Below are 12,488 nucleotides of genomic sequence, written 5' to 3' on the forward strand. Positions count from 1 at the left end.
CTCTGCATTATTAATTTACGCTGCGCGTCAAGACTTGATAGTGCATTAGAAGCAGAGGTAGCAGCAGAAGCCGCAGCAGGGAGGTCATTCTGGCTTGGCCTCCTACACCTCTATTTTGACTTCTCCTTTCTCCCCCACAGCCAGTTAATCAGAAGACGTCAACACCCTCCAGCACAGTGTGATACGTATAACCTCAGGCTTCCTTGGCTTCTGATGTTTGGGCAATTGCCAAAGATCTCTCTTGAGCTTAGGGAAGAATAAACCACTATCATTTTTATAATTATAAGGGGAAGAAAGTTCCCAGGATCTCTACATGGTTCAAGGGGCAGGGACAGAGCTGGAAAAATATGTTTATACCAAATCACTCCAACATGAGTCACTTGCATTTTGGGGATGAGTTTGGCTTGAACTTTGCTAAGAACATCTCTGCTGGGTTAGTGCAAACTCCCATCTAGTCCTGCAACACAGTGGCCAATCAGACATTGCTGAGAAGCTCACAAGCAGGGCATGAAAGCAATGGGCCTTGCCAGGCACTGGTCACCAGCGACTGGCATTGGAGGGAAGTAACTATGTACTGCATGATTCAATATTTTGTTTGCTCACAATCTCGCAACCTTCCGATTCATTGGCTGTCTATGAGTGCTGGTGCTTATATAAGAGAGGGAGGCAAAAAGGATGGATCCTGCCCTTCTCCAGAAGCTCAGTGCAAATAAGTGAGAGGTCTGGTCCATGGGGGTGAATGGGGACTATCCCACCAATCTCAACCTGCCTTCATGCCACCACCACTCACCTGCATTTTTACTTACAAGTGGTGGTTCTTCTCCATCATTGTTTCTGGCTCCAGCTATCATGGTGCCCCTTTCACTCCCACCAAACAGACAGCTGCCACATCCGTTTGTTGATGCCAACCTTGAAAACCCTAAATGACATTGGCCCCGTATATCTGAAAGGAGCGTCTCCACACCCATCGTCCAGACCAGATACTGAGGTCCAGCTCCAAGGGCCTTAAGAAGGTTCATTCAAGCATTAATACACTCAAATGAGATTCCGTTTTTCAGTTGCTGTTTTTAATATTAGAAGAAGAATTTCAAGTTACACTAAGTTATTATTCAGGCTTAGGTTATGAACTCAGGAAGAAAGGAAGGTAGGTCATGTCAAAGTACAAACTGGATATGGTAGAGAAAGATAATTATGTATGAAGAGGGAGACTGCACTCCAGGAGACTCTACAGGTAGGGTTATCCCTAAAAGTTGTAAGTCCAGACACTCTCCAGGCATGTGATTCAATGATTCCCTTTCATCATTCAAGATGAATGAAAAATGAAGAACAAACTTTATCTAAGGAGATACATTCCTTCCCAAGGCAACTCTGTGTGTTTCATTACTACTGTGGTAGAAAACAGTTATAAATGTGTTAAGAATCAGACAACAACTTTAGTTTTTGTGGCCAGGTGTTCCTTTGTGTTCAGATTAGGCCTCAGCACAATAATGTAGCATTTGGGAATGAAGATGCAGCCCAGAAGCCCAGCACTGGAAGCCAAGATAGAGAAGATCTGCACAGCTACCATGTATTTCCCCTTTGTGCTCAGGTAGGTGGGCACAAAGGAGACCCAAACGCTGCAGAAGACCAGCATGCTGAAGGTGATCAGCTTGGCTTCATTGAAGGCCCCAGGCAGCTTCCTGGCCACGAAAGCCACCGTGAAGCAGATGGCAGCCAGGAAGCCCATGTAACCCAGGGCAGCATAAAACATAGCAACAGACCCTTCATTGCATTGCAGGGTGATCTCTCCAGCCTGGGAATGCTTGTCAGAGTCTGGGAATGGGGGAGAGATGCCCAGCCAAATGATGCAAATGACCATTTGGACACTGGAGCAGGAAAGGACAATGGAGTTGGCCAGACTTTTCCCTAACCATCCCCTTACCCTGTTCCCTGGCTTTGTGGCCAGGAAGGCCAGCACCACCATGATGGTTTTGGACAGCAAAGAGGATACGGCAACTGAGAAGATGGTGCTGAAGGCTGTTTGTCGAAGGAGGCAGGTGACTTTCCTGGGACGGCCAATGAAGAGGAAGGAGGACAAGAAGGACAGCAGGAGGGAGACAAGGAGGATGTAGGAGAGGTCCCTGTTGTTGGCTTTGACTATGGGAGTTTCCTTGTATTTAATGAAGATCCCTACAACAAAGCCTGTGGTTAAGGACAGGAAGAGAGCCAAAGAAGTCAGGAGAATCCCCAAATATTGTTTATATGATAGGAAGGAGATAATCCTCGGAATGCAGTGATCTCGGTCCTTGTTTGGATATTGTTCTTCTGGACATTTGGTGCAACGCTCTGCATCTGAGGAGGAGAAAAGGAATGGCTTTGGCTTTGCTTACACACATATTCTATTACATGTTGAGAAATGCACTCACATGGGAGATATCAGAAAATGAGAATGTGAATTTCATTACGCGATAGTTTTCGGGCAGTAACACTGCTTTATTTCCATGTTTCAATTCACTTTTAATTTGTATACTGCCTTTCTATATTGCTATGCAAAAGGAGGGTTACAAGCTGAAGAAACAACAAAATAGACAGCAAAGATCACAGACGTTGCACACACACACAAAGTCATAATAAAAGCATATCTTTAAAGTAAACAACACGTCAAATTAAGCACAATTCAATAATATTCAATATTAATACTAAGGAATAGTAAACAGTAAAATTTAATATCAGCTAACACTTATCATGTACAATAAAGAATTACTAATGTATACATAAAAAAACAGCAAGTCAAAATGAATAAAATACCACAAAACATGCAAACCATGTAAAAGGATCAAACTGAGAAACAAGGACACACAACCTATGATTTATTTATTTATAATAACTCCTAAGCTGCTACAGCTGTTCTCAAACTCCTTGTCTGGGATATCCAATAACTTCCAGCTGAAATCGCATATTTTTTAATTGCTCTACAATGTAATGGAATGGAATGTTCACCTAATTTTTATTACTATTTTGCATCATGCTTTCTCTCTTTTAAATAAATATTTGCTGTTTTCACTATTTCTAATTTATTTTGAAGACATTTTTATTTTCCTTTTATGTGGGTGGTTCTGGTTCTGTGATCCTAGAAGGCTTGGTACAAAATAGCCAAAGCTGTGCCATATGGGCAGGGCAGGCTGAACCCAATTTGCATCCCAGAGATTGCTTCCTGCACGTCATTTCTTTCAAATTACTTCCTGGAAGGGGGTTAAAAATGAAGAAATCAAGAAAGGATCTGCATCCAAATATGTCTTTAGAATTTTCACAGAAATTTCTGACCAATATATTGCCCTATTCATATTCTCCCAACAAATTCCATCTCCTGTGGTGTCACCCACCTTGCCGTGTAGATATGGTCCCTTCTGCACATGGAACACAAGCATAGCAGCAAACCGGTTTGTCTTCTTGAACCACCTTGGCATATCCTGGGCGACACCTTTTGGTACACCTGGCGTGAGGCACAGTCTAACCATAAAGAAAAGATGACATATTAAAGGGGAAGTGTGAGCAATATTTGTGCATGTGGAACTCACTCTGGAGTCTGGAAAAAACCCAGCAGGGTCTCCAGTCCCACAAGAAAGCACCCTTGATGTCAGGGGTGCCAACTTGAATAAAATATTGTGGGGGCCCAGGTAAGCTGCACAACACATAATCGATGCCCATCAACTTTATGGGGCCCCAGCCCCCTCAAATATTTTATTGTGGGGGCCAAATCCCCAACAGCTCCTAGGAGTTGGCTCCTATGCTTAAAGTAGAAACGAAGCCTCTCTGCTGTGTTTGCTTTTTAAATAATAATAATAACAACAACAATTTATTTATACCCCACCCAGCCACTCTGGGCGGGTTCCAACAGTAGATTAGGAATACATTAAAATATCAATCATTAAGAACTTCCCTAAACAGGGATGCTTTCAGATGTCTTCTAAAAGTCAAAAAGTTGTTTATCTCCTTGGCATGTGATGGGAGGGCGTTCCACAGGGCGGGTGCCACCCCCAAGAAGGCCCTGTGCCTGGTTCCCTGTAACCTCACTTCTTGCAGAGAGGGAACCACCAGAAGACCATTGGAGCTGGACCTCAGTGTCTGAACTGAACAATGGGGGGTGGAGACGCTCCTCCAGATATATTGGGCTGAGGCAGTTTAGGGCTTTGAAGGTCAGCACCAATACTTTGAATTGTGCTCAGAAATGTACTGAAAAGAGTATTAATACATAGGTCCTTGAACAACTGGACTGAGGCACAGTCTAATAATAAAAAAGAAGGTAAATTCAGGGGAAGTATTTGTGTGCCACGAGACTTTGTGTCTATGGAGCTGATTCGTAGAGTTTGGAAACAACCCAAAAAGTTCTCTCGGTACAGGGCAAAAGATGCAGAAAGAAAACGAAAGAAAATTCCCATCCCAGAACAGTTGAGTGCAGGAAGCTCCCACAGCCAATCAGAAGCCGTTCCTTGGTTTTCAAACAGTTTGGGGAGTTGAGCGGACTTCCGGAATGGATTAAATTCAAGAACCAAAATTCCACTGTACTCGAATTTGGCCCTTGGAACGGCTCCTGCACAACCACCCTGACCTTCCGGAACTGGCATGCCAAGCAGGCCTTGCTCCCAAGCTCTCTGTTTTGCTCACTGGGCTCCAGGATGCTCTTGCGTGGGCTCTGCGATGTTCTCATGAGATCTCGCAGGGCCGGGCTGGATTAACCATTACGCAAAATAAGTACGTGCTTCGGGCATCCAGGTAAGGCGGGGACCACAGGAATTTTTCTGTTGCTGGATTTACCATGGACCATATTGTGCAGCTCAATCAGGTTCCACAAAAAAGGCTCCCACAATAAATGAAAAAATTACATACAAACAAACAAATAAACACAAATACATACATACATGTGTGTGTGTATCTGCACATGAAGAGTATTATACACATTTAATAATTTACTTAATTAATTATAATGAAAGCATCAGCCAAACTTCCCAAAGATTATACTTGAATTCCTCTTAGAAATATTCAACAGATTACTAGATCTTCATGTGTATCATGTGGAATAAAGGGGCTCTTACCTGGTTGAACCACTTGGGCCACACAATAGCTTCTGGGTTAATGGTGAGCTTGAAGTCAGTGGATGTCTCTCTCTCTATACTCCCAATTTTCACTCTAACACAAGAGTCATTGGGAAGCACCACCCAGTTCTCAATATCAAACATGATTGGCAGCTCCCCATTCTCACCCAAATACAGTCCGCCCATGGAAGTGTTCAACAACCGGGTTTCTCTTAAGAAAGGGTGAAGCTGGAATGACAGGGAAAACACCAGCATTTCAAAGCATTTCAAAGCATTTTGGACATCTCATCCCTTGTCCCTTTGAGCTCCAAAGTCCTGGCATACCTGGCCTCGTTGAAATCTACGGAGGACTAAACACCCGAACTTAGAAAGCATTTTAGATGCCTCATCCCTGCTTCCTTAGAACTCAAAACTCCTCTTGTGCCACAACTTCTCCTACTGGCAAGACTAAACAGACACCCTCCAGGTGGAAGGATGTCTGTTTTTACTTGTTTTTGCTTGTTTTGGCTTTATTTTTTATTGCAGTAGACCACCTTGATATTTTATGAAGTACACAATATATATATATATATATATATATATATATATATATATATATATATCCATCCATCCAGTAGGAACCTAAAAAGAGAATCTAAATCTAAATAAATAAAACAAAAACCTTTTCCTCACTGTTGCATTCGTGTCTAAATCAATGAGCATGATTATTGTAGAGTTGGTAGAAAGTACTTTGATTTCTAGAAAGGGAAAGGAAATACCTGCCATGGCTGTAGCCTTTGACATGCCAACTGGTCTCCTCCACCCGCCATCAACATCTGCTTTGATCTGGATGAACAGGCAACATTTAAAGCATGTGCCATGATTTGGACACTGAAGTATGTTCTGTGGCTGTCTTGAGACAGAACAGTCTGCAGCTCCTCTTCAGACGGCACCTCCGGATTCTCCACATCTCTGCATCTTGTCCAACCTCTCACAGCGAGGACGTGCTTTGAGTATGAACAACTAAATGCTTTTTGCTGAAAGAGATTAAGAAGATAGGACTCTGGTTTACAGCAGTCACGTTTGCTCCTTATTTTGGTCTTCATTACAAAGGAGAATGAACCATGGATATACTTCAAGGACTTGGGAAGTAAAAATAAATTCATGTCAAGGTCTTGAAAAGCTGTTGTGAGCCATACTTTTGGCCGAATTTGTTTCTCCAGTTCTTGTTGTAGTTTCATGATGAAACCCAGTGCCGTATGAGTGTTTACATAGTAAATGAATACATTGGTCTGTCTCCCTAGGGCAATTAATTCACTTAGTGTGAACCTCTCAGGTTTATTGTTTTCAGGTATTCTTACTGAAAAGGCAACACAAATTCCATTGCTGGCCATCAGAGATGTCATGGCACTCAAGAACCTTTCTCCATTCTCACTGTCTGGAGCAAAGAGGCTGATCCACGTCCATCCGAAATGCTGGAGAATCTTTACAATCCCTGTGTACTGAACATCTTCATTGGGGATCGTACGGTAGACAAAAGGGACTTCAGTGTTTTCATCAACAACCACAGATACAAAGCCATAACTGATCTGGAGTGGGGAAGAAAAAGTATAGTGTTTCATTTTCAGAGCAAAGTACAGGATTAGCCTGAAATATTTAATACCTAACAAATATTTTGCTAGTTTAATTTATTTTGCTGCCTGGGGCTCATAGTTTTACTTTGAAACTTTGGGCAGTTGCAAAACTAGCAAAATCTCTGTGTTGAAAAACAATAGAATTGTAGAGTTGGAAGTGACCCTGAGGTTCATGTTGTCCTACAACCTTGACGTTGGCAGCACCACACTCTAACCAACTGAGCTATCTAGCTTAACATAGCTCAGGATTTTCTCCCTCTTTGATGACTCTTTTTGCTGACAATAATGAGAATTTATTTTCCTGCCGAACCTCTTTTGTGTCCCTCCATGCCCCACCCTTCATACCTGTGGGATTTTGTACATGCCTGATGTGACTGAAATCACTTTGGAGATGATGGAATTGGCTCCTTCAAGAACAGCCAAGATATTACTCCATTTTCCACAGCGATAGTTTGGAATATTGCTTTCCCCACCTGCAAGCAGGTCTAGCATGGCATCAGAAGTGATCCTTGGATTGTAATAATTCTCATAGAGGCTGTAGCCCATGGTGATGTTGGGTAAGAGCCTGGGATCCCGGTTGATCTCTTGGATGGTGAAGAAGAAGGACAAGATATGCCAGTACAACCTATTTGACAAACTGTATGAAATCAATCAATTAAAAAGTGTCAAACCATTCACCATTTAATGAAAATAAATCATGATCAGGCTCATTTATACACTTGTGTTCTTCAACAAGCAACACAGCAGCACAGCAGGTAAAAATAGAGCATGTCTGGGAATATGCAACCCACTAGCTGGTGTGAAACTCAAGTACCCTTCAGCATGGCCAGTGATCAGGGGTGATGGGAGCTGTAGTCCTGCAACATCTGGAAGACCATGAAATCCTCACCCCTAAAATGGAGACTATTTTCCTAGTAACCAGGAGCCATTGAGGTGCAGTAGAAAAACGTGACGTCCTTCTGCATATAATTACTTACTCAAGCTTAAACCTGGTCAATGGGGGCTGCGAAAAGATGTATGGAAGCTGCCGACCAAGCATATTTGGAGATATTATCCCGCCAATGAGGAAGTCGCCAGTCTGGAAATAATTATGTGCTTTGATTCCTTCCCGGATCGGATTCAAGGGGCATTTTGCCTTCAGGTTTCTGCAGGATTCAAGCAAAATGAGCAGCATCAGCATCTGGGATCTCATTCTGACTGGCGGCTACACCTCTCGTGTGAGTGTTCCTCTCTCCCCCATAGCCAGCTACATCAGAAAAAGCCAAAAAAAAACTCTTATTTATCCAATATGGGTAGTGCTCAGCTATACCTTCAGAGCCATTAAACCTCACACAGATGTATCCCAACCCCCTTACTCTCAATCATGACTCAGTCTGTCTCTGACACAGGTGATCTTCTGTGCAACAACTTTTCCCTCAGGAACAAGGCAGAATAAATCACTATGATGTTGATAATTATAAGGGGAAGGAAGTTCATCTCTGCAACAACCTGAGGTTTCTGTGTGGCCTGAGGGGCAGGAGCAGAGTTGGAGATAAACATGTTTGGGAGGAAACAAAGTTTCTGCTCCAAAGTTTGACATGGGTCACGTGGTGAGTGAGAGTTTGGCCTGAACTTTGCTGCTGACAAGAGCATTAGAAGAGTCCTGCTGCTGGTTCAGTTCAAAGCTTAATCCAGTCCAGTATCTTCTTGCACCCAGTGGCCAATCAGACATTTCTGGGATCCACCCAAGCTGATGCCAATAGAGTTGATCCCAGCAACTGACATTCAGAGATATGCAGCCTCTTATCCTGGAAGTCATGTGTCTTTTAAAAGTGTCTCAGTTAGCAGCTGAAACAAAATAAAAAAATTCCTTCCAGTAGCACCTTAGAGACCAACTAAATTGTTATTGGTATGAGCTTTTGTGTGCATGAATGTTTGCTCATCTCGCTTTATTGGCTGAGGGAGCCGGCTTACAGCTTCCGGGTCATGTGGCCAGCATGACTAAGCCGCTTCTGGCGAACCAGAGCAGTGCACGGAAACGCCGTTTACCCTCCCGCCGGAGCAGTACATATTTATCTACTTGCACTTTGACGTGCTTTCGAACTGCTAGGTTGGCAGGAGCAGGGATCGAGCAATGGGAGCTTACCCCGTCACGGGGATTCAAACTGCCAACCTTCTGATTGGCAAGTCCTAGACTCTGTGGTTTAACCCACAGTGCCACCCGTGTCCCGTGCATGCACACTTCTTCACTATTTCCTGTGTCAGTGAATTTCTCCATTGCACTACAGTATCCAAAAAATTGCTTCCTATTTTCTATCTAAATTCTCCAAGTGGATTCTTCCGTGGATGCCTCTTTGAGTAATAATTTTTCAGGAAAAACCTATTCATTTTCGCTTTCTCCATGATTTTATGCATCTCTATTAAGTCCCACTTTTACAGTCTTCATTCCTTAGCCAGGGTCTACCAACCTTTTTAGGCCCCTAAAAACAACTGGGCATTTTATAGTTCAAAGCTGTAAGAGGAAGTGGGAAAGAGCATAATTCTTTCCAACCTCCTTCCTCAGTTCCATGTCATTTTCAAGGGATTAAAAGGTGATCGCCCTCACTATCTCATAACTGAGTGGAGGGGCTTAGAGGATTCACAAAGATTCCAGGGGATTCCTCAAGGACACAATTTGTGGAATGCTCTCCAGGGAGGTTCGGCTGGCATCTTCATTGTACACCTTTAGGTGCCGAGCGAAACGTTCCTTTTTAACCAGGCCTTCGGCTGATTGACATCCAATGCCCTTTTAAATGTCTTCTGTTGGAGGCATTATTGGTTAGTTTGTGTTCTTTTTTATTATGTATTTTGTCTTTTTTACATTGTTTTTTATGTTGTGAAGCACCCTGACATCTATGGCCAATGGGCGCTATAGTAATTTTATTATTATTATTATTATTATTATTATTATTATTATTATTATTATTATTATTATTATTATTATTATATCAAACTGAGGTGTCTGGCTTAGCTCGTTTCTGACTACCTAATATCAAGTTTCAGTCATGTCCTTTCATGTACTAAGTTTTCTCCTAGTCTTGTACTTTTGATCCTCATCAAAGCTCATGTGCCAAAAATATGTCTCTTCCACAAAATATGTGTAACACCGTTGCAGATTTCCATATGACCTTTTATCTATGTCCTTCATTTAGCTAGTTTAATGTCCCTGTTCTTCTAATTTAGCTAAGTTCATTTTGCACACAGTTGACGACGTCTTAAGCAGCTTAGGAAATTCAGCTATGAATAAATGCAGTCTGACTCAAGATAGAAGAGCCTGGTACAGGAATGATTTCAAGCAACAATGGCAACTCCACAATTGCTATTAGTGAAGAATGGGGAATCAGAAACTTTCAGAGGTCTACTGTGAATTATCTACCTCCTCGGCATTACAAGTGAGCTAAGGGAACTTTGACAATGATGCTTTTGGACCTTTTTATCACCATACACATGGTTAGCTGGAATTGCAGTGAGAGGAAACTGCTTGCCTATGCAGTGGGGGGGGGGGTTATTGGGGCATTGCTTTTGGATTATGTATTTTGTGGTTTGATAGTTATACTTTGATTTTGTTCTGTGAACCGCTCTGAGACCTCCCGGTATAGGGTGGTATATAAATTGAGTAAATAATGGTAATAATAATATCTGTGGAGTTTACTGCAGCCCTCAGGAAAATACTATCTGGGATCCAGATTATTTTTTAATTCCAACAACAACCTGTGGTTCCACTCAAGATTCAGAGGGGTGGGGACATTCAACTCTACAATTCTACAACTGTACAAAGGCCTCAGTTTATTTATAGTGTCCTGATCTTGCTCTTTGGCCAAACTCCCACTGCAGCTTACAAATATCATTCCTAAAACTGCCTATGACCTCAAGCTTATAATTTTAAAAGGCATGGATAATAATAATAATAATAATAATAATAATAATAATAATAATAATAAATTATTTATATCCCGCCCTCCCAAGCTGAAGCCAGGCTCAGAGCGGCTAACAACTATAAAAGTAGCACAGCATTCTAAAATCATTTCATTTTAAAATCAATTCAAATCAAATTAATGGCAACCATTGGGCTACAATTCTGTGAGGATTACCAAAGGAGGGGGTCAGACTGTGCCTTGGTCAAAGGCCTGGTGGAAAAGTTCTGTCTTGCAGGCCCTGCGGAAAGATGTCAAGATCGGGGCCACAGCCATAAAAGCCCTGGCTCTGGTTGAGGCCAGCCTAGCTTCCCTGTGGTCCGGGATCTCCAAGATGTTTTTATTTGAAGACCGTAAGGAGCAAAAGGAAAAGAGATTAGAAACTCCCCTCAGCCTCGGCCTCCACAAACAGTGATCAGGATGATAGGAGCCGGAGTCCAGCAGCGCCTGAAGGGCCACTGTCTCCCTATCCCTGAAATAATAACTATTTCCCAGTTAAAGGGAACCATTGAAACAGTGGTGGAGAAGCATGATATCCATGATGTATTCAATTATTTACTCTTTAAGCTTGGTTACTGGGGGCTGGGAAAAGTTATATGGAAGTTGCTCAGCAAAGCTTCTTGGAGATATGATTCTGCTAGTGAGGAAGTCTCCAGGCCGCGAGTAAATCTGCACTTCATTTTCTTCCCTCATCAAATTTAAGGAGCACTTTGCTTTCAGCTTCCCACAGACTTGTCATGTGACAAAGACACATGAGAGCAGAGGAAGCAAAGCAGGCTGGGAAATGTTGGGACTGCACAGTCATTTGGGCCTGCTAAAGTTATTCAGGCCTAACTGCTAACTGTCAGGTCACTCTGACATGTGACAAAATAGCCAGTTTCTCTTTTGTGCTCTCTGTAAGAAATCAGAGTCTGTCTGCTTCACTTGTGAGCAGAGTCAGTATGTAATCTCAGTCAAACTGTTTGGAACCATGTTGTTTATGAAGAAGTTTATTTTAACTTAGTAAAACTTTTATTCTTTAAAACTCTGCATTATTAATTTACGCTGCGCGTCAAGACTTGATAGTGCCTAAGAATCAGAGGTAGCAGCAGAAGCCGCAGCAGGGAGGTCATTCTGGCTTGGCCTCCTACACCTCTATTTTGACCTCTCCTTTCTCCCCCACAGCCAGGAAATCAGAAGAAGTCAACACCCTCCAGCACAGTGTGACACGTATAACCTCAGGCTTCCTTGGCTTCTGATGTTTGGGCAATTGCCAGAGCTCTCTCTTGAGCTTTGGGAGGAATAAACCACTATCATTTTTATAATTAAAAGGGGAAGAAAGTTCTTGGGATCTCTACATGGTTCAAGGGACAATGACTTCTCCCCGCTTAAAACAGGTGGCGCCCTTTGCGTGGACGCGCGCAGCCCCTAGATCTGGAGCAGCTCCAACAGCATAGGCTTGGCTTTCCTTCCCTCAGGTGGGATTCCTGGAGGTCTCCGCCTACCTGAGTCAGTTGTCCAATCCCACCTGGGGGAAGCATTGCCAAGGAGACCAGGCCAGGTAGGGGAGGGATTACCTGCCCACACAATAGAGGGAGGATCTTACCTGGGAATCCTCACTTGGCTTCAAACTGCAACATGAGTCACTTGATTTCGGGGATGAGTTTGGCTTGAACTTTGCTAAGAACAGCCCTGCTGGGTTAGTCCAAACTCCCATCTAGTCCTGCAACACAGTGGCCAGTCAGACATTGCTCAGAAGCTGACAAGCAGGGCATGAAAGCAATGGGCCTTGCCAGGCACTGGTCACCAGCCACTGGCATTGGAGGGAAGTAACTATGTACTGCATGAATAAATGTTTTGTTTGCTCTCAATCTCCCAACCTTCTGATGTAT

The 12,488-nt window shown here is 42.9% G+C and overlaps 1 protein-coding gene across 1 annotated transcript; it reads right to left on the minus strand.

Moving 5' to 3' along the window:
* Positions 1–952: 952 nt before the first annotated feature.
* On the minus strand, positions 953–7,877 carry LOC308580411 (vomeronasal type-2 receptor 26-like; the record flags this gene model as incomplete). The annotated part of the gene is made up of 6 exons (XM_081181988.1): positions 953–2,331; positions 3,363–3,489; positions 5,073–5,300; positions 5,831–6,640; positions 7,031–7,322; positions 7,663–7,877. The coding sequence occupies 6 exons, from the start codon at positions 7,875–7,877 to the stop codon at positions 1,421–1,423; spliced, it is 2,583 nt and encodes an 860-aa protein (XP_081038114.1). The 3' UTR covers positions 953–1,420.
* Positions 7,878–12,488: the final 4,611 nt, after the last annotated feature.

Source organism: Podarcis bocagei (genome assembly GCF_964188305.1).
Source record: "Podarcis bocagei genome assembly, chromosome: 2".
In the NCBI taxonomy this organism is placed as follows: Eukaryota; Metazoa; Chordata; class Lepidosauria; order Squamata; family Lacertidae; genus Podarcis; species Podarcis bocagei.